The sequence below is a fragment of the Sodiomyces alcalophilus genome (assembly GCF_042370955.1).
Source record: "Sodiomyces alcalophilus JCM 7366 unplaced genomic scaffold ACRALscaffold_4, whole genome shotgun sequence".
Taxonomy (NCBI): Eukaryota; Fungi; Ascomycota; class Sordariomycetes; order Glomerellales; family Plectosphaerellaceae; genus Sodiomyces; species Sodiomyces alcalophilus.
The window spans coordinates 173,757-196,707 of record NW_027263535.1 but is presented as its reverse complement, the minus strand read 5'-3'; the positions used below and the strand labels follow the sequence as shown (position 1 = coordinate 196,707).

Here is a 22,951-nt window from a genome sequence, read left to right as displayed (position 1 = left end):
GGGAAAAGAATCATCCGAATGGTCCAGGGCGGGGTCTAAAGTAGCTGAAGGATCCGTAATAAAAACCATCGTGACCAGCGCCTCAACACCACCTCGAAAAAACTCACGATGCTTTGCCAGATACTTTACTGGGAAGTACCCGTACGAATACATCGAGCGGTGCGGGCTTAGCTCCGAGCCTAATGCTCCCAGTGCTCCCCCTTTCACCGCAAATAGAGTGCGATTCAGGCGGTTCACGGTCCAGGCCTGGCCATTATAACCCTTGCCGCTCTTGACCGAGGGAGGCGGACGAAAGTATCGTGAGAAAAAAATAAGGAAAAAAAAAGAAAAAAAGAAAAGCGTACAAAGTAGTCTCGATTTGGCTAGTGTTTCCCTTTTCTTAAATTACCTGTGCGTATGTACAAAGTATCGTTGGCAACAGCATCGAGTCTGCGACCGTGACGGAGAGGACACGGATTCTAGCGCTGCCACGTCTTCGAACTCAACTTGCCCGCATCGCATCTCTCTCCGTCCTCCCCCCTGTCCGGTGAGTCCCGTGGTTCCCGTTGCTCCCGTTGGTTTCGTTTCGTCGTCTCGGTTCCTTTTTATGCACGCAGGGTAGCGGGAACGCGACGCTACCATACATGGCTCCGGAGGTACGTTATAGTGGTACGACAAGGCAGTCGACGAGTCAACATACAATTCAAATGGTCGGCGGCAATGTCCTGTGCAGATAAAACTCGGGGAACTGGGGACGGAAGAAGGGGCAGTTTAAGATTTCCGTGGGCCCAAAGGATGTGACGACGAGAGACATCGGCAGACATGATGCAAAAGATGCAAAAGAAGCGTTGGTCCGTGACAGCCGGGCTGGAATGTCACCTCACGATGTGGGCAGAGCCCCAAAAATAGGAAGATGGGAAGATGATGGACCAACGTCTTTTTTTTCTCTTTCACTTTTTTTTCCCCCTCTCGTTTTTATTTCCTTTTACCCCTGGCAAAAGCCCACGTATATCAATTCAAAAATACCGAGGATGTTGGTCGACATTGCGTTAATTAGCGATGCAGGGAGGCCCAAAGTCTGTTGAGTGCGATAGGCACGCTATAGTGTAAGTATCTGCATACGGAGTGCAAGGAGAAGCATTATCAAGAAGCTCTACTGATGCGCATGTGGAAATATCCTTGGCGCTAGAAAAAAGTACCTACCAACAACAATTCGTAAGGGCCAACATGATTCCCTTGCAGTCTTCCATATTACGTACTGGTGTGCTGGCATCCATAGTGGCGGATAGTGACCAGCTTATACACATCGTGAAACGACCGACGTCGGCGACCATGTTGTGTGGGTTTCGTGCTCCATATTTTATACTTGGTAGATGACGCGACCTTAGTAGGTCAGAGGTCTGGAGTCACTTCTTATCTGTATCTTGTCTACGTTGTATTTCCTCGGATTATTTCTTCCGCGAGGACGAGAGTCCGTCACCCAATCATCGAGACGAATCGTACGAATCAACGGGAGTTATCAAGGCGCCGAAAACACGTACGAAGTACTTCAAGGTACTTACTCAGCATTTCTGGTGGCAGTGGAGCAGATTGCTTCAGGCACAACGTGTGTGCAGCACGGTCAAACAGACCAATAAGAGGCAGTTGTGCCCGATCGAACGGACAAAGTAAAAACGACACGACCGGGAGGCAAGGCAAGGCCAAACTTGATAGCGCGGGCAGCCCACTGTGTAATGTATTAATAACCACATACTTCGTACAATCGACGAAGTGCCCCCTCTTGTCGTCAGGCTCCGCCCCGGTCGACGGACGAACGACTTTGGGTGCCTTTGCAACATTTTGTGGGTGGGTCCCCTATCATTTCTCGGTACCTTGCTTCGTCCCTTTCCCCACTGGGCTCTTGAGTACCATTCAAAAACTTGGCAGCACAACGTACAGGTACCAAGCCCAAACGGTCGTCTCAATACAACGTACTCGTCTAGTGTACAGTGGGGCCCCTGTCCCAGTGCGAGAAGCGCGTAGCTGCCGAGAACGAGACTGCCCACAACGTACTTGGCGCACGGTTAGTGTACTTGGCGGCCGGTCCTTTCGTCATCATCTCCTGACTTTTTCTCTCACTAATACCACCTACCGCCACCGCCATCATCGGGGACCCAGCACCACCACTCAGAACTATTAGACAAAGACAAGATTACAACTGGGACGGAGTACGTTGTACATACATACATACACTTATCTGAAAAATAGCCACGGGAGGCTTGCTTCCTTCCCGATCACTTTGCTAGACTTGGTTTTTGGGTGCACGGAGTACGCTTTTCAATTCAAAAAAGTCAAAATACACAACGCACATATCTACGTAGTACTTGCTGGTGTAAAGTGCTTGAATACCTGACACTATGCTTATTAGTTGTGCCGTCGGTTAACACAGCTATCTACCAATCAACTACCTATCTCATATAAACAGAATTCGCGCGTAATATCGTTATCCGTACTCCAGTTCTTCTACACTATAACTTTGATCGTCTCCGTCCTAGCAGCTCAGCGCAGTCGTGAAAAATATACGAAGTACGTTGTGCTGAGTACGTACACAGAGACTCTTGGTGACGTACACAGTAAGCATCCTAATTGTACACCGTATACTTCGACCTCAAGTATCTCCTGGATTCCCACCTTATCAACACCCAAGCCGGTCTCCAATAACCGGACCCCACTAGCCTCCAATCCGTCACTGCCACTGGTCAGTTGCCAGATACTGTGCGTTGTACCTTGCTACTTCCTGCGGTCGGCAGCGCTTTTCACAGATCGTACGTCGTACCAGGGTACAAGGTACTTACGAATACAACGCACTTGTCTCTTTTTACGCCTCCCCAAGCACACTAATGGCCTTGGCCCTGGGTACGTACCGTAACAAAGACTCCATCCAACCTCGAATTATTCGTCCAACATTTCTTATCTCCCGGTTTTTGTCCCTCCCCGATCTCTTCAACTCGCTCTTCACCACTTCCTACGAACCTACGGATTCCCAACACCCGACCTGTCCTCGAAAGCACCACATCTCCAGGAAATCCAGCTACTTTCCTTTGTGAACCATCGTCATTAGAAACAATTTCTTTTCTTCTCATCGTCTTTCTCAACTGCCTAGCGCTTTCCGCTGTCTGTCTATATTCACCGACCGACTCTTTTCCCCCCCACCACCACTCACCACTGCCACTGCCAGCATTCGAACGTTCGTATTCCTTACACGCGCCAACTACTGCCACTCACCCGTCCGTCTCTTGCCTCGCCGACCGTCGACATTCTTCCTGTTGCTAGTCCAACTCATCATCAGCCACGAAAACGACGGCCATCGATTGTCTCGGCGCAGCAGCAAAACGATCCTCACACGAACCACCGACGAGTATTACGACGATGCCTGCTTGAACAAGGACCACGCGAGGTCCCCCCAGCCACTGTTTGTCTAGGTCCGCCCGAGCCATCGCTGCTCTTGCGTTGGCCGAGTCTTATTATAGCCTCCCCGATTCTTCGTCACCGCATTTTCCCCCCCGCCTTCCCCGTCAATAATGTCGACCTGCATCCAGCTGCATACTTCACCGTCACTCCTGCTCCATGGAAATGCAGAATTCATCGCAACTGCACGATCAGCGGCAGGTAGAGGACCGCCGGAGGGCTTTCCAACACCCCAGTCTCCACCACATCATTCCCTTATCTTCCACGCCCCCGCCGAGGACGGCGTCGAGCACTCCCATGACCTCGCCAGGACTCTTTAGCCCGGGACCGAGGCCCGGCTTCGCCAACCCATCCGCTTCCAACTCGAACACGCCCACCGGCGAGACCACGAACAGCCCGTATCTGCATCCTCTGCAGCATCACAAAGTTAGGGAGTAAGTACAAAGAACGGAAGAAAAGAAGAACAGGAAGAACAAGAAGAACTGCCATTCGTCGAGTGCCTGTGGGGGAATCCGATATTCCGATGACTCTTCAGTCCCCGTGCCTATTCTGTTGCCCCCCTTAGTCCCTTGGCCCTGTTTTCCCCCGCCCACCAAGTCCTTCACTCACTGCTCTGCTACGGGAACATGCATCTAACTCAGGTTTTCCCACAGAACCCACAAAGCCTTTGTCGACTCGGATAGTATCACCGGCCGGAAATCCATCAATCAGTATGAGGTCATCGAGGAAATCGGCCGAGGTATGCACGGCAAGGTCAAGCTGGCGCGCAACCTACAAAACGGCGAGAATGTGGCCATCAAGATCATTCCCCGCTACTCCAAGAAGCGCCGCCTTGGAAAGGTCATGGCCATGTCCCCCCACGACAAGACGATGCGGGAGATTGCCATTCTCAAGAAGATGCGCCACCCCAACGTCGTCTCGCTACTCGAAATCATCGACGACCCCGAACTACGCAAGATCTACCTGATCCTCGAGCACGTCGAGCTCGGCGAGATTGTCTGGCGGAAAAAGGGCCTACCGCACATCTGCCACATTGAGCGTCGCCGGATCGAACGCGAGATGCGGGGCGAGACCTTCAGCCCCGAGGAGGAGAACTACAACAAGCTCCTGGAACATCGCCATGCCATCAACGAGTTGAAGCGGGCCAAGATGTTGCAGGCTCATGCGGCCGTGAACGATTACTGGAGCATGGAGCACGGCGTCGCCGACGACGACGCCAGCTACGCCTCCTCGTCCCAGCCGCGTGTTTCCTCCGCCGACGACCTCTCCGTCCTGTCCACCGCCGCCCGCCGGGGATCATCCGCCGGCTCTCTGGTCGCCTCTCTCGCGCCCACCTCCCAGGCACCCTCCAGGACGTCCTCCGTCAGGTCCATGGCTCGCCCTGCCACCGCACGCTCTTCACAAATGTCCTTCTCGGACGCCAGCGACGACATTGAGACGCCCGCCGCCCAGAGGTCCAGCAACGGCTCGGCAGTAGCCCTCGAAGGGACCATGTACGGCGCCTACGTGGAAAACGGGACCTTCCGTGGCCGGTCGCCCAGCATGGCCGATTCCATCATCTCGCACATGTCGTCGGTCGACTGGAACCCTGCCGCCCACGACCCCTTTGCCGAAGACTTCTCCTACGTGCCTTGCTTCACCCTCGAGCAGGCGAGGACCGTCTTCCGGGACACCGTCCTGGGCCTCGAGTACCTGCACTACCAGGGCGTCGTCCACCGGGACATCAAGCCCGCCAATTTGCTGTGGACCAAGGACCATCGCGTGAAGATCTCCGACTTTGGCGTGTCCTACTTTGGCCGCCCCATTCGCGACGGCGAGCCCGACGACGAATGCGTTTCCGAGTCGGAAGCCCAGGATTTCGACGACGATCGCGAGCTTGCCAGGTCGGTCGGCACCCCCGCCTTCTTCGCCCCCGAGCTCTGTTACACCGACACGGATCGGAGACAGTTGCCCAAGATCTCCGAGATGATCGACATCTGGTCCCTCGGCGTGGCCCTGTACTGTATGATCTACGCCCGCATCCCTTTCCAGGCCGAGGACGAGTGGGTCATGTTCAGGAAAATCGCCCACGAAGACGTCCTCATCCCGAAGAAACGACTTCGCCCTGTCGATCCGGCGACTCGCCCGGACGTTCCGTCGCTCTACAAGCGCCAGAACCTGCCGCCCTACCGGGACGACAACGAGCTTGCCTACGAAGACATTCCCGAGCCCCTCCAAGATCTCCTCCGCCGCATGTTCATCAAGGACCCGGATAAGAGGATTCGGCTCAAGGACATCAAGAGGCACCCCTGGGTCGTGGAAGACATCCCGGACCTGTCATCCTGGCTCGAGGAGACGGACCCGGCCCGACCCTCCGACGGCAGGAGGGTGCAGGTGGACGCCCGCGAGGCGGCCGATGCCGTCGTTCCCATCACCTTCCTTCAGAGAGCGCGATCCGCCGTCAAGAAGGCCGTCGGCAAAGTCATGCACCCGCTGGTCGAACGCAGCGACAGCAAGTCGAGGCGCAGAGCCACGAGCAGCGTGGCCAGCTCGGCCGGGGACAGCGCGCCCCCTGGATCCGGTCCCAATCCGTGGGACCGTCGCAAGAGCTTCAGGATGGCCGACGACTACTTTTCTAACGTCAAGGACTTTGCCCCGGGCGCCGACCATCCGCTGTCACAGAGCATGGCTGCCCCGTCGTCCGACGCGGGGTACGATCCCCTGGCCACCACCGTCCCGCCGCCTCCCCAACCGCAAACCCAACCACAATGGACGAGCCCGTGGAACGGCAGTGCCCAAAGGGTACCTCGTGATGAAAACGCGTCCAACCCGTCGGCCATGGACCAGCCTGTGGCCGGTTCTTCGTCGCCTTCGCCGCTGTCGTCGTCGTCGACGTCGGCCGCTGCCAAGTCCCTACAACGACACTTCAACTCATTCCTGACCTTGACCGCCGACCCGCCACGCCAGGCCAGGACGGTACCGACTACACCTTGCGTCACCGCTCGTACCCACGGTCGGCAGCAGCGCGAACAGGACGACTTGACCTTCTCTCGCTCCGTCGACCGGGACTTGTTTTCCAGTGCCGACAAACGCGACCAGCCGATCACCGGCCTGTCCTCTGCTCCAGTCCCCGGCGCCACGCACCGACGCCGCACACGGCCCAGGCCGGCTCGCTCGGTAGATCTAGGCAAGGCCGCGGCAGTTAGTCCTGCTCTCGCGTCGCCGCTCTTCTTCTCCGCACAAGCCGTCAATGGTTACCAGAACGGCCGAACCCAACCCAATTCGAACTCTACCACGCACGGGAATGAGAGGGAACACATGGAGCTTCCAGTGGAACGGCCGCAAACGGCACATCGGGTTCAGCAAGGCGAAGAAAATCCCGACGCGAAGAGCGCAAGCGCGTCCTCTGGCACGTCCAGCAGCTTGAACAACAGCAACAGTAGCAACCGGACATCGTTCGCCAGTGCAAGGGAAGAGGTGCAACGGCGCCAGATGGCCGAGTATCAGCGCAGCCTCGCGAACCGGCTGGCCGAAGCCAAACTCCGCACGGATGTCGGTCCATCGGACGAGCCGTGTCCCGTCTCGCCAGACGCCGAGGATGCACAATACGTTTCTCGGGGGAGCACAACGGAGACGTGCAAGTCGTCCAGGTCGACATCGATGGCGGGTCTGACGACCCCGCTGACGAGTCCCAGCGGGTCGGGTAGCCCCATGTCGTCGGCGTGCCCATCGAAGGAACGTATGCTGCCGTTCCAGTCGGATCCTTCGCTCCCCGCGCTGCTGAGCGGCGGCAGTTCCGTCTCGGCCGAACCGGAAGCCGAGCTGCCAGTGAATCCCACCGCCGTCAGCGCCGCCGCCCCGCAACTCCTCGACACGACCGAGTCGCTGACGCCGCCCGCTCTCACCAAGGAGTCCATGGCCGGGTTCCCCATTGAGGACATGGAACAGCAGGCCGCCTTGGACAGGAAGGACAGCGATAACGCCGTCATTGCCGTGCAGCTGGACTCGCCCAAGCCTCCCACCGACGTGGCGTCGTGCACGCCGAAAGTGCGGCCGACGCACGAGTACCACGATGACGATAGCGACAGCGACAGCGACGGGGGGTTGCTGATGGCCAAGTTGAAGAAGGGGAACAACGGTGGCCTGCCGGCTTAGCCGCCGCCTGGACATGATCCGCCCAGTACGTGATGCGATGGCGACCCGACACCACAGCATGCCGGACATGACAAAGTCGCACGTCGCAGGTCTTCACCTCCCTTGGCATATATCTACCACCTTGCTACATGGTCAAGATGCCATGTACATCGGTTGGGATTGAACCCGCTTATCATTTCGCATCGAATCGGATACCACATTTGCATTATCGCCGAAGACGGCGGCGGGCGGCCCAATACATCCATTTATTCACCCTGGGGCTCACATTTCCATCCCATCTCACACAGCCGGTGGGAGTCTCGCATACGAAACTACTTCACGTCACGCCTGGAGCAACCGGTATATCGGGGTGTTGGCAGCATTTGAGGAAGCATGATAGATTGGTATATACGGCCGGAACCAGGTTTCCCTTCTTTTTTCGCTCTTCTCTGGCCAGAGACATTTCTCCCTTCCATTATTATCGGGAACCTTTGAGCCGTGGCGGGTTGGCAATCTCATACAGTACGCATAGACGGGTTCGGTCCTGGTCTCTCTTGGCTGGTCATAAAGGCGCACTGATAGGGGATCTGTCGTTCCGCTCTTCTATATTTTTTTATTCTTTTCCCTTTTCTATATTTCCTCATCCCTCAGCGGGCCAAGCATGGGGCAACAAGACGGGTACTTGGGGGTTCGGCAATTCGTGATGACTGATGAAACTGGGGGATGACGGGATATGAACACGACAACACGGCTTGAAGGGGTCTTGTGACGGCATGAGTTGGACACATTGGCGTGAGGGAAGAAGCTGTGCTGGTCTGGAGCAGAGGATGAGAGAGAACTGAAGACGACTCGAGATGTTTGTATGTTCAGTCAACGAACGGGGACTGAGGAAGAGAAATCCCTCCACTCTCCCCGGGTATATATGTCCTGTATATCTCCTATGAGAGAAGTCCCAGAAGTGGACGACAAATGAGAGTGTTGAGCCAACAAGCTTGCCATGACATGACACCAGTCCTATGGATATTGGTATTGTAGACCTCCTGGGAATAATAGCAGTCCCCTTCATAGGTGATACAAGTGAAAATCGTGTGAAGTGACTACAAGACGGACGTTTGTTTGATCATATCGTTCATTCATTAATAAGTACCTAAGGAGAATCAACTATCTATCTACCAAGTCGTGTGATATATGGTGTAATGTCCTGCATCCTATATCCCATGGGGCGCCAGATTGAGAAGAGAGTCGAGCCGTTACATGGTTTCCTCCACTTGGACGTCCTGAGGGCAAATGCTAGACATGATGCTGACTTGAATCTCGCCTGATAAATCTATCCAAGTCATATATTCATCTTCATCTGTGATGTGAAAAGGCATTCAATCTCGATGGTGCAGGGTGAAAACCAGGGGAATAATAGCAATCAAGATAAGACAACTCAGAGACCCTGCTCAGCCTCAACCGCTGCCTCGACAAACTGTTCGTGCTCCTTCTGCCCATCGACGGGATGTTCATCTGGAACATTCTCTTCGGAAGGATGAGACGGAATCGAATGAGTTCCAGACGAGGAAAGGACCTCTTCGAAGGCCTGGCAAAGAAAAGGATTCGGTTTGGGCGAGACGAGGGAGGCAGAGGAAGCAGAAGGCGACGAGTACGACGACGACGACGGGAAGGAAGAGTCGGAATCGGCAGGCGGGATATCAACCTGTTTCTCGGGCGTCTCGGTGACAAAAGCCTTGATGGTTTCCGTGTGCGTGACCGTCTCGATTATGCGGACGACCTCACGAGTCGTGATGGGTTCTTGGTCAACGGACGGATGGTCTGGCTCTTTCTGGGCCGACGGCTCTTGCTGCTGCTGCTGCTGCTGCTGCTGCTGAGGGACTTGAGACTCTTGAGGGACCTGCTGAGACGGGTCATGCTGCTGTTCCTGCTGCTGTTGATGGGCCTGCTGCAACATTTCCACCTCCCCAGCCGGTAGATCAGGTTGGTCGTGGTATGGTTGCGTATCATGGGGATCAGAGTCATCAACGCTGAAAGTATTCGAAGACTGCGCAGCAGGATGGTAAGGATGTTCCTTGGACATGGTCTTTTCCAAAGGCACATCCCTCCCAAAATCAACGTCGGGACCGGCACCCTCATCCCTTCCCACAATGGGAACATGGGGCTCGTCAAAGACGCCATCCCATTCCATCATCCGCGGCTCGATTGCGGGTGGCCGAACGGCGAGGAAGAGAACCAGAAGACTCAGCAAGACGAGGGCGACGTTCTTGCGATCCTGGAGGAGGACGCGGACGGCTTCGAGCAAGAGTTCCGGGAACGAAGCCGTCTGCAAATGGGGCGAAGGCGCCGCGTGCTGTGCATGATTTCTCGCCGCCGTTGGATCGGGCGACGGGGCGTGAGGGATGTCATCCCTCGGGCGGGTGTCGCTGTGTGGCTGGGCTTCTTCTTCCGGCGGCGGCGACGGCATGTGCGACGACGAGGAGAAAGGGGGCATTTCTTGCTGGGGCGGCGCCTCGGGTTCGAATTGACGAGGTTCAGGGGCGGGGGACGCGGGTGCCGCTTGCGAGGCGGCGCGCGATGCGGTCGGGGGAGGCGTCTGGCCGTAGATTTCGCGGAGGCGGGCTTGCTCTCGCCGACGGCGCTCTTCGATGTGATCGCGGCGCGAGGCGGTGGAGTAGGTTGGGGAGGCGGACGGGTCCTCTGTCGGAAGATATTCGTCATACGACGGCTCTCTACGATGGCGGTGCGGCATTCGCTGTGCTGGCGTTTCGACGAGAGAGGGCGTCGAGGCACCAGCAATGTTATTATCAGTGTCCGTGTCGGCGTCAGCTTCAACGACGCTGGGGTTGAGGCCGGTCGTGGTCGGTGCCTGGCCGCCATCCTCGGCCTCCTGCTGCTGGGCGAGGGCCAGGCGTTCCAGCTCGTCCAACAAGTCAGGGTTAACGATGGGATCAATCTCAACGTCGACACGCTCCATCTCTTTCCAGCAGGCAGACCAGGCGCCGGCACGCATGAGGCCATTGCTCGCGTAGACCTTGACGTGAAATACCTTGCCGGGACCGAGGGACTCGAAGCGGATATCGTGGTGGCAAGTAACGCACCAGTGGGTCTGGGGGACGGCGGAATGGCGGCTGCCGTGTCGAAAGGAAGACGTGCTCGACCGCGGCGATCGGCCGCCGTCATAGCCGTGGCCGTATCCGTGTCCGTCGTCGCCGTCGCCATCACTATCGAGTTCCTCGGTGAGGGTGTGTTCGTTGGCCGGGCCGAGGTAGTGGCCGCACTCGAGGATGCGGGCGCGGCGTCGCAGGGGCAGGTCGAGGGCATCGAGCAAGCGCTCTTGCAGGACCTCGTAGTCGGCCTGAGGATGGGGCAGGAGAATGCCGCGCTCGCAGACGGTGTCGCCGAGACGGTCATGCAGGCGGCGCCAGTTGTCTCGCAGGGTTTTGGCGGCAGGTGAGAGGGCATCAGACGGCGCGGCCTCGAGGACGGAGGCCCAGGGCCAGCGGAGGGGGAGGAGGGTGGCGTGGAGTAGGACGAGAGGCGGAGTGACTTTGCGGGGCTTGAGCCGGGACGGCGTGGTGCGGCTCTTGGGAGAGTACTGGACCTGGGCCGAGGCCGAGGGGCTGCCGAGGCGGGAGGTAGTGGGGAGATGAGCACGTTTGGCGGAACGAGGCGAGCCGGAGAAGATGGACGGGGCGGGGGAAGACAGCTGGATGGCACGGACGTCGGACGGGGTGCGGAAGGGGACGCGAGGACGGCCGCGGATGGTGGGAATGAAGGGCTCGTCGTGGTCTTCATACATGGAGATGTCGGAGAATCGGGGGGACCCAGTCCGCTGGGTCAAGGTGTCGTGGTTGTAATGGTTGTGGTGGTGGCGGTCCTCGCCGTTCATTGGGCTGGCGTGGCGATGGTCGTCCCGGGCGTCCTTGGGGCTCGTCCGCCCATCGAAGGAGCCAAGGGAGCTGCGAAGACTGGGGTTGCTTCGCTCGCTGAAGACCTCCGAGTCGACTTCGTGGTGGGACGAGCTGTCACCGCCGCGGTCTTCTTCGTGTGCGGCAGCGCTGGCGGCCGAGGAGACGGTGGAGCGTGGTCTGCTGCCGGTGTGGCCGCTGCCGTGACGGCCCAGGTCAGGATTGGTAGCGGCGCCCGTGCCATAGCTCATCTCGGTACCCAGGCCGATGGCGGAGGACATGATGGAGTCCCCGTCACCGCTTTCCCTGCAGCTGTTGTAGTCCGTCTCGCGTTGGCGCTCGATTTGGTCGACCACGGATCGGGCAGCTTCTTGGATGAGGGCGTCGGTACGGGTGGAGATGACACGACGAGAAGAGGACGACGGCATCGAGGCATCCTCGTCTCGGTCTGGTGTCGGCTCTCTTTTGTCCTGTCCAGCGTGCTCCTCCTGCGTCTGCTTTCTGTGCCCATCTTCCTTCATTGCTTCATGTTGTTCGTTGTGGGTGTCTTCAATCTCGGACATGTTGGTAGCAGGGGTCGTCTCGTCGTCAATGGGGGCACTTAGGCATGAAGGGTCGACATGAATCTCAAAGTCGTGGTCATTTGGTTTTGGTTGGGGCATTGATAATCGTGGCCGCAGGCCGTGAATGACGCTGTGTGACCTGGGTGATGTTTACGTCCTGTCGCCGGCGGTTGTCTGCAGCAACGGGTAGATGTAGAGGGTGAGGATTGACAGTGGTGGGAGTAGTGGTGACGGTGAAGAAAGCGAAAAGCCTGTCCAAGTCTCAGGGCTTCGGTCCTCGTGACTCAGTGACCTGATGCTGGCTTCTCGAAAGTAGAGGTACCGCTAAGCTCAGCTGTACATCTAGAGTACGGAGTAGTAGTACAGTAGTGGAAGTCGGGGGAGCTATCATGAGGACGAGGAAGGCGTCCCCCTGACGCAGCTTCCAAATCCTTTGTTTACTTTGGTTGCCGGGTCAATGCGATAGTGATAACGACGGTGGCCAATGACAGTGGTACACCACTGTACGTACCCCAATTCCCAGCCTCCCAACCTGTAACCTCCCAACCTCCCAATTCTTTCATCTCGTTGTATTCGTTCAATTTCGTCCGCTGTCGAAGACTCCCGATATAGAGATACTCATATTTTTTATACTATGTACATCGTCCCTTTCTCTAAACCAAGCTGTTTTTATAGCTTAATTCACGAGACAGCAACGTTCCCCGTCCCAGCTTGACGTCAGTTGGCGTACCTTGGTCAGACATACTTCATCTCCTGTTTCTTTCGTTTCTTATTTCTTTATGTACAAGACAACTGGACTGTTGTCGATGATTCCCAAGAATGAAAATCTAAAAACAGCTCTCTTGCTGCGGGCTTCCAGTCTCAACACCACGTGGATCAGACCCGCAATCCAGGCCTGGACATGATCATCATCGACTGCAGCAGAGGTCCTGTGCGTCCCTTAATTGCCTGTTTCGTCGCAGCACCTGCTTACCTGTAGGTGTGCCTCCATGGAGGCTGATGGTCAGAGAGACACGGCATCCCGGCGATTGCGCCTAGTCGCACGTGGGTTTGCCGGTGTCCGAATCCAGGACCCAACGCTCGTGCATCAGCATCCATCTCATCCATAGGAACGTCACCATGACGATGCGCGAGTGAAGGTGCGAATAATACGGAGTGTGCCGCTCGCCGACTCCCTACGGGGTGTGGTGGCTCTTACCGAGCCGGCGCGGAGCTGACCACCCTCTCAGCCATCCGGCCTGGCTGCTACCGTTTCGTATAGCTGGTAATTGATGGGTCGCTCGGTCGCTGGAATGCAGGTAGTGTAGGTGTAGTGTCATCATTCGAACTGGGCAACATCACCAAAGAAAGGACTAAAGACAGCTAGGTGCTGACTGGGTCGAGACCACATGCAGACAAACAAATGCAAAGGCAACAAGGTGAATTAGTCTTTATTACACCAGATGCGAGTATCGTAACAACGGAAGTAAATCCAAAAGGCAGCCCAAATCCCACCGAATCAGGCCCATCCCGGCCGTCATCTCCCGAGATCCGTCTCCCCCGGATTTCACCCCTTCATTCTCTCGGACTTTGCAATGTAACCGTGCAATCATGAATCCGTACAACGTTTTGTCTGCCATTTCTTTTCTCTTTCTTCCGTCCTAGCGACGTAAACTAGGGGACTTCTCCAAGCCGCCTCCCATTTCTATGCTCTGCGAGAGAAAACAAAGAGTTGGGAAAGGAAAAATTAAATATAAAAAGACAACATGACAAAAGCTGCCCCAACCCCCTGATGCTGCTCCCCATAAGACGAGGACCACATAATGTTTCCATCATGGTGACGATAGCAGTAGTCCCTCACGGGACCGCAGCATCAGGGACGGAATGGAAGGGTTTGCTATCTTCCCCAACTTCCTCCACCACCTCAGCCTCAACCATCCATCACAGACGAGCCATTTAAAAGTCCTGCAATATGTTAGTTCCTGGAACAATGGGAATGGGATCGAAGTAGAGAAATGAAGAGCATACCTCGCAGTAGTCGATGGTGGTGGTGACGGTGACGGTAGGAGTGGGAGCGGTGGTGACCTCGGCGGTGATGCCCCAGCAGTCGCAAGCAGAGGCGTAGCGGACCTCGTCGCAAGAAGAGGCGTAGGCGGGGACCGCGGTGGGGATCTCGGTGGCCTGGCGGGCCTGGACCTGGCCACGCTTCAGCTTGGCGACGGGCTCCTCGGTGACGGTGACGGTGACGGTGCTGTAGTAAACGCATTTGTTAGTCTGGACGTTCTCCTCGTCTGGTCTAATTTGTTTCCTGGGTTTTGGCCTGGCGGCAAGGCGACATTTCGTTTGTTCGAAAGGAAAATAGCTCAGGACACCTACGTAGGCTCAGGGGTGACGGTGGTGCGCATGAAGCTGGAGCAGTCGGCCTGGCGCTCGGTGATGGGGAGGAGGCCAGGGCGGGTACCGGTGACCTGACGGTTGCAGTTGTTGCCGGCGCAAGCGCGCTTCTCAAGGACGGAACCCAGGGCCAGAGAGGCGAGGGAGAGGATGATGGCGGCCTTCATTTTGATGGATTGTGGGGGTTGTATGTAATTAGTGAGTGAATAAAACACACGTCAAGGTCGATCAACAGAGGTCCTGAGAAGCGAGGGAGGCTGAGAGTCTGCTAAGGAAGTCGGTGATAGGCAGAAGAAGGGGAAAAAAAGAAGGGGGGAAGAGGAGCGGGAGGATGAGGATGGTGGATGCCTATATACCTAATGGACAATGGAGACATGACATGGGAAACGAGCATGATGGGGTCGGGCTGGCTGGGTTGGTTCGGTACCAGCCGGTAGGTTGAATGTCCCGTCATTCGGTTCTAGGCTTATTGTTCCGGCAGAATAGGCAAGGTACAACGTACTTTGGTAGCAGGCTGCATGGAAGCGGGCGACGATATGGATGAATGGAGCGGGATGGGCGACGGGGGGGATGGGAGGCGCAGTGCCACGAGCTCTGCCCAGTCACTAGTTAGCAGCTGGTGTGGGGACCACGGTCTTCGATTCCCCTGGGGGAAGACTCCGTTGCCCAGAGAAGGGGAGGCGGGGTGGAGATTGCAGAGCCAGTGGGAAGGGCATCATGGTGTTCGTTCCATGCACCATAGAGGGAAGGAGGGAAAGGAAAGAAGCGGAGAATGGCGAAAAGGGGAGGAAACGGCGAGCAGAGTCGACCGATCCAAGCGAGGGGCCAGGGAACAAGGAACAAGGGGAAAGAAAACGGACAAGGAACGTGAGCCTGGGGCCCGGTGGGCGGCGGAGACGTACGTTGTAATAGCGAGAAAAAGCCCGAGCAGGACAAGTCAAGAGACCAAAGTGGTGCCTCTGCCAGTTGCCAGTGCAGTGGACAAATGCATCTGCTTCCTTCGCCCCTGTGGTCCGCTCCACCGCACCGTAACCACACAGCGTTTGCCTTTTCTTTCTTCCTTCCTTCGCCCCCTTGCGGCTAGGCACGCTGGATAGTCCGGGCAATGCAACGGGACCCAAGAGTTGGTTCGGGGCTAATCCAGAATAGCCTGTCCCGGTGGGCTCTTCCGTCCTATCAGCGCCCACGGCATCCGCATGAGGTCGTATCCGTCACGATAACACGCAGATACAGACAGGGAAGGGGGAGGGCCACCCCAGCCTTGTTCTGCAGGTCCATCCAGGGGCTTGACTGGAGATTCGTCTCTCGTTCGACGGAGGTTCGGTGGTCTGTCACTGACGAGTACGTTGTACGTTGTACGTTGTACTGACTAACGGTCAGCGGGATAATGCCCCTTGGCACCGTCTTGAAGACGAAAAGTTCATTGGACAGCAACGTACCGCTTGGCAGATACGCCACCCGGCTCTTCTTTATGCATTTATCCTTTATTCCGTTTTGTGCGATACTAGTGATGAGGTGAGAAATGAATTACGTTACGGCGGCCGTCAATGGCTGGGGGAAAGCGGATGCAGGAACCGAAGCGTTAGAACGCATAGAGCAACTTGGATAGTAATGTCGGGTAATTGGCAAGTCCCAAGAGTTGGCGCAAGGGGTTTACGACATGGTGATTAATTAAGCCACAACATGCGCACTATGCGGGACAGACGAATATAAGCGGGTGAATAGGAAGCCTTGGATGCGCGAAGAACCGTTTAGCGTCCGGGCTAGAAGGGGTTCCGTCTACGCTACGTTGTACTTTCAAACGGGCCAAGGACAAGGCCAAGCCACCGTTTCCATGGCTTACGGTACGTGTGCCTGGCTTACAAAGTACGTTGTAGGTAGATGATCTCGCAACATGACCTATCCAGAAGGCTATCCACCCAAGGGAAATGCCACCCAACTGTCTGGATCCGTGGTACTTCGTATGTTTTCTTCATTCTCAAGTCGAAAGGCAATTTGAAAAGTCCGGGGTAATGTATTCTGTCTTATCGTCTATCGTCTATCGTCGTATTCCAGCTCCCCTGATCGTGGCTGTAATGGCCCGTATGTAGGTATGTACGTTGTACGTTGTACATGACGGCTTAAATTAGATCGTAGATCTGCTGTCACACCGATCTAGGAACCGATCAACGGAGATTCGGCAAGCTTCCTCATCCCATATATCACACCGAACTTGAGGAATATCATATCATCCTATTCAATCCATCTTGTTTTTATTTTGTGTTCTCCGATGATCCTTACCGTGAGACGTGTGTTCGATGCATAATAACGGCGACCGTAACGATAACGGTAACCGCTAACATTCCTTAGTCATCATCCTGTCTTCACCGTTTCCAACACTAGGTAGGCGGACTCTACGAACACTACAACGTTGTGATCTAGTTTCCCCGGATAACCTCCATGGGAGGCAGGGGTAACCTGCTCATATTTGTCATGGCAGCTCAACGTGCATCAATGATCAAGCCACGAATGCTGCTCCGGCATCAACGTGCTCCCCAGTGATACCGAGAAAGCTCCAGGAGACCAGACAAGCCGACCTACTCTGTACTTTCTTGCCTTGGTTTTCTTCTTCAACGGTCAGAAGAGCAATAGAGCCTACGAGGCCCAGAAAGCGCCAGCATACATACATATAATCGTGTCTACCACCTGCCTTTCTGACAGTGACAGAACTCGGGCCCTTGACCTGAAGAGGCAGGTTGGAGAATCTACATTCCGTTTTCCCTTTTTGGACCGTTTTGTCAGCCCGTCAGTTTGCTAAACTAGACCGACCCACCTGGTCTGCTTTGACGGTACGTTGTACCTATGTACCTAAGCCCGTTCAACTCGTCCACCACGGATTCCCGACTTCGGCACGTGGATCACTCTTCACTCTTCTGTTCTGCTAAAGCTGGCCCACGCTCTTATTCTGCATTTTCTCTACACTACTGTCGTTCAATTGGCCATTGGGAGCCTTCAAAGACTCTCGTCCCATAATGATATCACATTCTCAGATTCCTTTCTCCATCAGCCAGCCACAGCGAGATCCATCAAGTCTTCTAGAACCCCGTCGGAGCACGGCCAAACGGACAATACACGTGGGATCAGCCGCTCTGCCATCCTCTCATGCGAGACTAGAGGCACGTCGCACGTGGGCACGGCTTCCTGTCCACCTTGTGAGGGCCACGATGGTTCACGTCTCGTCGCTTCGTCTAAGCGCATTCTCCTCCTTCCTTCGCGACACGTTCTTATGTTGCCCAGGTCGGGAATGGGTTCAAACTAGACGTGTACGTTGTATATCCGAAGTTGTAGTCGGTCTGGAACGAGACACGACCATCGTCACAGTCTTCAGGCTTTGACCGAATTGATCCTGAACGTTTTCGTAACGACCCTCGTGGCCGTGGCAGGTGGCACTGGCCGCCGATGATAGTGCCCCAGTCGGAATTCCCAACGCCCTTAATCAGTGACGATCCGGCTCACGGCAAGCCGGGCGGGCTGTCACTTCAGGGCCCGTGGCAGCTGCACAGACAGACAGACACAGATCGACCGATATCGCGGCTGTGGTGTACCTTGTATACCGGCCGTAATTCGAATTCCTTGGGTGAAGAAACGGAATAGAAATCAGGGGTCCATCACTCGTCGACCGAGGACCTTCGAGGAAAGACAGCGGTGAGCACAGCGCTTCTTTCAACCTAACCTGTCGTCGAGACGCGGCGTCGCTGCGTCGCATTCCCCATTTCCCCGTATATTTCCCCATGGTTGCCTGGGTCGTATCCAATAATTAAAATAAGCGGAATTACCACGCCGCAGGCGTTGCCGGGACAAGACGCTAGATCTGGGCCCGCTGAATATAACCGTCCCTGGTCGATGGGCTAGCCGACCGGGATGAATTAGGCGCCCCTGGCCGTCGGCACCGAGACCGGAATATGGGGAAATCAGGCAAGAACCAGTTGACGTCGTAGGCACATACAACGTACACCGTCAGCTTTACCACTTGTGCATTGGTTTGTATGACGGTACCTAGTTGATGCTTCGTACGATGATGCGGTGAGATTGGAGCTGTGGTGGCACGGTTGCATCAATGCACCGATGGCCGATGAATCGGGAGTCCCGGGAGTCATTGTTCCGTAGGGCGTCCTCTATTTGGAAACACCTTAATTGGGGCGGTGGGTTTAGCCGCTGTACGAAGTACAAATGTATGTACGGACACTGGGAAACACTGGGAGACCGCAGAATCTGGGGGATGCGGGGAAGACACGGCAGTAAAGATATGCAGTAGATACGACAATTTGGCGGGGAAGCCACACTATGGGAGAGGTGAACGTTTCTCCTCAAATGCCGGCACTTGATAGTTAAGGAAGGTAGACAGGAACATATGGTCATAAGGGCCCATCGTCGAAGATCCAGCAGCTCAATGATGGTGAGTATGGTGCCCGGGTTTTGAGGAATGACGATATTCTGCCCGGCTTGGGTATTCTTGGGCGTCTTGAGCTGTCATCTGGACTCCGTATGGTTTCTCGTCGGCCGTCACAAGTTCAAGGGTGGTATCTATAGAAAAGAAGAAGGAAAGAAAAAAAGAAAAAAAGAGGCTAAAGATATATAAAAGAAAAAAGTCCAACAATGGTATCCAAGTTCAACGCCATGCTGTGCTTTGCTTTGCCAAACATGTTGTACATATTCACAATGTCGCGATTCAAATGACGACTAAGCCAATTCGCCAGCAAGACCCCAGGGTCGCCGCGCAGGTTACACGTCAATATCATGCTTCCCGCCGACCATCTTGAGATGGTTCCCGACTGCTCTCCAACAACCCTGCGCCCGTCTGCCCGGCGACATTGTCCGGCGAGCCGTAGTGTCCGTGGCCGATCGCCTCGCTGTGTTCGGTCACCACACTCAGCGTCGCCTGGGCCGCAGCTGCGCTGTCTGTCCGACCTCGCCCCTCGTTGCTCTGCCTCCGTATGTGTTGTGTTCGCGCCGAAGGGGGCGGCCGGCTCACGCCGCTGACGCCGCTGGTGGCCGAACGGAGGTGAGCTTCGTCGGGCGGAACAGTCCCGTCGGCTGGCAACTCGGGCATGATGGAGCTGTCGATGCCGTCGAGCTCCTGCGGCGTGCGCGGCCACGGCGACCCCATCTCGCTGTTGCTATAATCGCTCCCGTCGCTGAGCTGCCGTACGTGTCCGTAGCCTTGGGCGTAGCCCTGACTATGCGTGCTATGGGAGTCTATGCTCTGGCGGTTGTTCGCGATGCTGCTAGGCCATGGTGGGCCATTGGACTGCTGGCTCGTGCGATGCGCCCGGCCGGGCACGACGTCAAAGTAGCCCAACCCGTTGTTGCCCGGGTAGGTCGAATCGTAACCCATATGGTGGTCGTGATCCGGCATGCCGGTCGACACGGCCTGGTAGCCTCCCCCGTGGGCACTTGGGCTCGGTGTCGGCTGAGGTGGGGAGCCGATGACGATCCCCTCCGAGTCGGAGTCGGCCCGGCGGTGGCAAGGGCGTGGTGGAGCGGCCATCATCATCATCAGCGGATCCACGCTCCGGTCGTCGAGCTCGGAGATGGTGGGCTTCTCGGAACGGTAGGCCGACTGGGTCTTTGTTCCGTTGGAGTCGCGCGTGGTACCTTGCTTGGACTCGACCGCCTTGACCACCTTGTTGAGGCGACGCATGATGATGAAGGCGGCCACCAGCACAATGATGAGAAGCGCAACGGCGCCGACGACAATGCCCACGATTTGACCAGTCGCCAACCCGCCGCCGCCGTCCTGGTCGCTGTCATCGTCACGGTTGGATTCGACCACCTCCGGTTCCACCTTGGACACCGAACTCGGATAGAATTTAATCACAACCTCTGCATCATCGTCAACCGCCGTGGGTGTGGCTGTGGGCGGGGATGGTGTCGAAACCGTCGTTTCCGTCTCGGTCGTTATCGTCTCCCCGTCGGCCGAATCGGTCGTGGTGAACGTTCGGGCTATGGTATAGGTGGAAGGCTCGGTCGAGTAGCAGGCGTTGGAGGCACAGCCCATACCGTCGCGACAGCATCCGTAGTTTAGCGAGGACGGGCAGAGGAAATAGTTGCTCGGACACGACTGGGAATATGAGACGCCTTGTGGTGCGCGGCAGTTGTCTCCTCGTTCGCAGATGTATCCTTCCGGGCAGCATCCCCCTTGATAAAAGGGTTAGGGCAAACAGCGGCGACGACGCATGGGAACGTGGGGATCTTTCAACTCACCTCCAACTTCAGGAGCACAGGCGTAGTAGCCTACTCTGCCGGCACAGGTCTGCGGCGCCCTTGTGGACGCGAAGCATGATTGCGATGCGCAACCGTAGCCGCTCGGGCAGCATCCTCCGTTCAGGCTGGCCGGGCATAGGGAGTGGTTTGCCGGGCAAGAAGATGTGACGTCGCGCCTTTGAATGTCGTGGACGATGGTCACATGTGTTTTTTCCACGCGATGGACTCGATTTACTCCTTTGACATCTGCTGCCGCTGCGGGGCTAGTGCAGCAGATGCTGATGCTGAAAAGTAACGCAATTGCACAATTCGAATATGAACGTAGTGTGGACATCATGTCACTGACGGGGCAAGCTTGCGACCACGAGACTGTCGACGGCTGTTGCGAAAGAGACGAGATATCGTGCTGACAATCATAGGCGGGCAGATAGATTCCGATAATGCTCGAGGGACGGTGGGGAGGGGCTGGTAACGAGGCGAGGGATGATGAAAGTGGGGTGTGTTGCGTCGAGACTCCTTTGTTTCGTCTGTTAAGAAAGAAAAGGCGAAGCGGCGAGAAGACGGAAGAGACGAGACTACACGCAACGGCAAGAAAAGCGACGATCAGAACGTTGTTCGCAGGGTCTGAATGTCTGGATGAGTACGGAGTGGAGCGACAGGGTAAAGATGTGTTGTCCGTTGAGGGGTCACGGTCGCACGCTACGGGTCATCCCGAAGCTGTCGACGGTTTTGGGGGGCTGAGCACCTGCGCTATGTTGAGCATTTGAGCATTGCCACTCGGGTTCTGCAGCAAGGCACCCACGAGAGAGGAAAAAGTCAGGCCCTAATGCGCGAGCCAAAGAAATAAAACCCCTTCCTTGGATAAGCTCGCGTCGGGTAAGGCTGAGCTGAGTGAGATTGATCGGTGTGGCTGTGAACAGGGTCCCGTATCTTCAAGGAGGGACAATGCCATCCGAGCCGAGTCAACTGTATTTACAACGTACTCTTTACACGTGTGCAACGTGGTTGCCGTTGGCGGGTCGAATGGATTCTCTTCAGTTCCACGACTTGATGCTCCTCTCAGATACATGCATGCAATGAGGGACGAATTGAGCGGCTTGTCGGTGACGGGATAAACCCGATTCGATTCGATCAGGTTGACTGCAGCGTAGCGACCTCGTGAGGAGAGGAAGAAAAAGGGTCAGCTGGCAAGAAGAGTTGCGGCCAAGATGCCATACGCGCGGCACGTAAATGATGATTGAAGTGCCGATGCGACCCTGGCTTGTCTCACTCATAGTCGGTTCGGTTCGGACCCCTCGGTCGCCAGGCGCGGCCTAATTAGTGTACTTTGTGCGACAAGAGACGTCCATCCCCATGGGGTATGTGTTCGGGAGACGAAAGTCTCGCCATCAATCAAGTGCGAGCGAGCGATGCCAGGGTCCAATGACGATGTCGCCGACGAAGGACGGGGCGATTATGCAGTGGATGGAGTGGACGTTAATCTGACGACTGCCTTTTTCCTTTGACGACGCATGGTAGGGAATAGAAGCGATTAGTGAGGCACGTAGAATGGGATATGACAGCACATGCCATGGAGATGTTGTATGATTGATGATTTTGCCTCCCTGGATGGTTGAGGGGAGGGGATAGTCCAGAGACCGACCCGACCGTTGAGATGGAAAAGGTGCGGTGGGAAGGGGCAATGGGGTGCGATTACCTTGGATGACTGCTATTGATTATGATGACTTCATATGTACCTCGGCGTACTTTTAGTATGTCCCTCCACTGTACTCAGTACGGAGTAGGTACAACGTTTTGTACATGTTTCTTGCGGAACAGCGACTAGAGCTGATTACTAATAATCACCTTTCCCTAACCGACTGACATTGTTCGGAGGGCATTCGGGGAAATGGCTGTGACATGGAAGTGAGAACCGAGACATCTCCATCCGATGAGTCCTTCCACAGTGTTCTACGTTGTACACTATTCGTACCTACGGCTTCTGGCCCTCGGCCTTGCAACTTTGCCCACCTCCAACCCCACCTGTAACGGTTAGGGTGGAGACATGTCATCTGGCCAGCCAACCACAAGAGGTTCTCTCCACCTCCTGCTCTCCACAAACATTTCACCAGGAACGCACCTGCTCCCAGTATCCAGGTCGAACTCGATTCTTAGCGGGGAGGAGAAAGGGGGGAATTGGATGACTCCCCCGCAATGCAAAAGGCGAAAACGGAAAGCACGACCCTTACGTTGTACAGAGTCACGATGTACGAACACATCACATATGTACAGAGTACACCGAATTACGCGCATCTATCTGTGTATTCTTTGTATTATACTTGGCGACAT

General features: G+C 55.9%; 5 protein-coding genes across 5 annotated transcripts; 2 read left to right on the top strand and 3 right to left on the bottom strand.

Moving 5' to 3' along the window:
• Positions 1 to 2,953: 2,953 nt before the first annotated feature.
• Positions 2,954 to 7,533, top strand: ACRALDRAFT_2121887 (uncharacterized protein; the record flags this gene model as incomplete). Its single annotated transcript, XM_071023836.1, has 3 exons — positions 2,954 to 3,860; positions 4,080 to 6,868; positions 6,941 to 7,533. Coding segments are annotated over exons 1-3 (3,657 nt in total), but the record flags the coding sequence as incomplete, so codon positions are not given.
• Positions 7,534 to 8,653: 1,120 nt separating this feature from the next.
• Positions 8,654 to 12,194, bottom strand: ACRALDRAFT_2058811 (uncharacterized protein). Its single transcript, XM_071021855.1, has one exon. The coding sequence runs from the start codon at positions 12,104 to 12,106 to the stop codon at positions 8,972 to 8,974; it is 3,135 nt and encodes a 1,044-aa protein (XP_070874350.1). The 5' UTR covers positions 12,107 to 12,194; the 3' UTR covers positions 8,654 to 8,971.
• Positions 12,195 to 13,383: 1,189 nt separating this feature from the next.
• Positions 13,384 to 14,720, bottom strand: ACRALDRAFT_1064517 (uncharacterized protein). The gene is made up of 3 exons (XM_071016985.1): positions 14,363 to 14,720; positions 14,015 to 14,237; positions 13,384 to 13,951 (listed from the first exon to the last, which is right to left on the bottom strand). The coding sequence occupies exons 1-3, from the start codon at positions 14,545 to 14,547 to the stop codon at positions 13,943 to 13,945; spliced, it is 417 nt and encodes a 138-aa protein (XP_070874349.1). The 5' UTR covers positions 14,548 to 14,720; the 3' UTR covers positions 13,384 to 13,942.
• A 1,182-nt stretch (positions 14,721 to 15,902) lies between these two features.
• On the top strand, positions 15,903 to 18,180 carry ACRALDRAFT_211419 (uncharacterized protein; the record flags this gene model as incomplete). Its single annotated transcript, XM_071023671.1, has 15 exons — positions 15,903 to 15,961; positions 16,018 to 16,043; positions 16,084 to 16,228; positions 16,288 to 16,382; positions 16,436 to 16,462; positions 16,539 to 16,668; positions 16,730 to 16,762; positions 16,883 to 17,133; positions 17,162 to 17,208; positions 17,307 to 17,546; positions 17,577 to 17,647; positions 17,741 to 17,802; positions 17,826 to 17,907; positions 17,937 to 17,960; positions 18,003 to 18,180. 15 exons carry the CDS (start codon positions 15,903 to 15,905, stop codon positions 18,178 to 18,180), a joined length of 1,470 nt encoding a protein of 489 aa, XP_070874348.1.
• Positions 18,181 to 18,839: 659 nt separating this feature from the next.
• ACRALDRAFT_1082399 (uncharacterized protein) lies at positions 18,840 to 21,168 on the bottom strand. The gene is made up of 2 exons (XM_071019307.1): positions 20,624 to 21,168; positions 18,840 to 20,557 (listed from the first exon to the last, which is right to left on the bottom strand). Exons 1-2 carry the CDS (start codon positions 20,958 to 20,960, stop codon positions 19,155 to 19,157), a joined length of 1,740 nt encoding a protein of 579 aa, XP_070874347.1. The 5' UTR covers positions 20,961 to 21,168; the 3' UTR covers positions 18,840 to 19,154.
• Between the last annotated feature and the right edge of the window lie 1,783 nt (positions 21,169 to 22,951).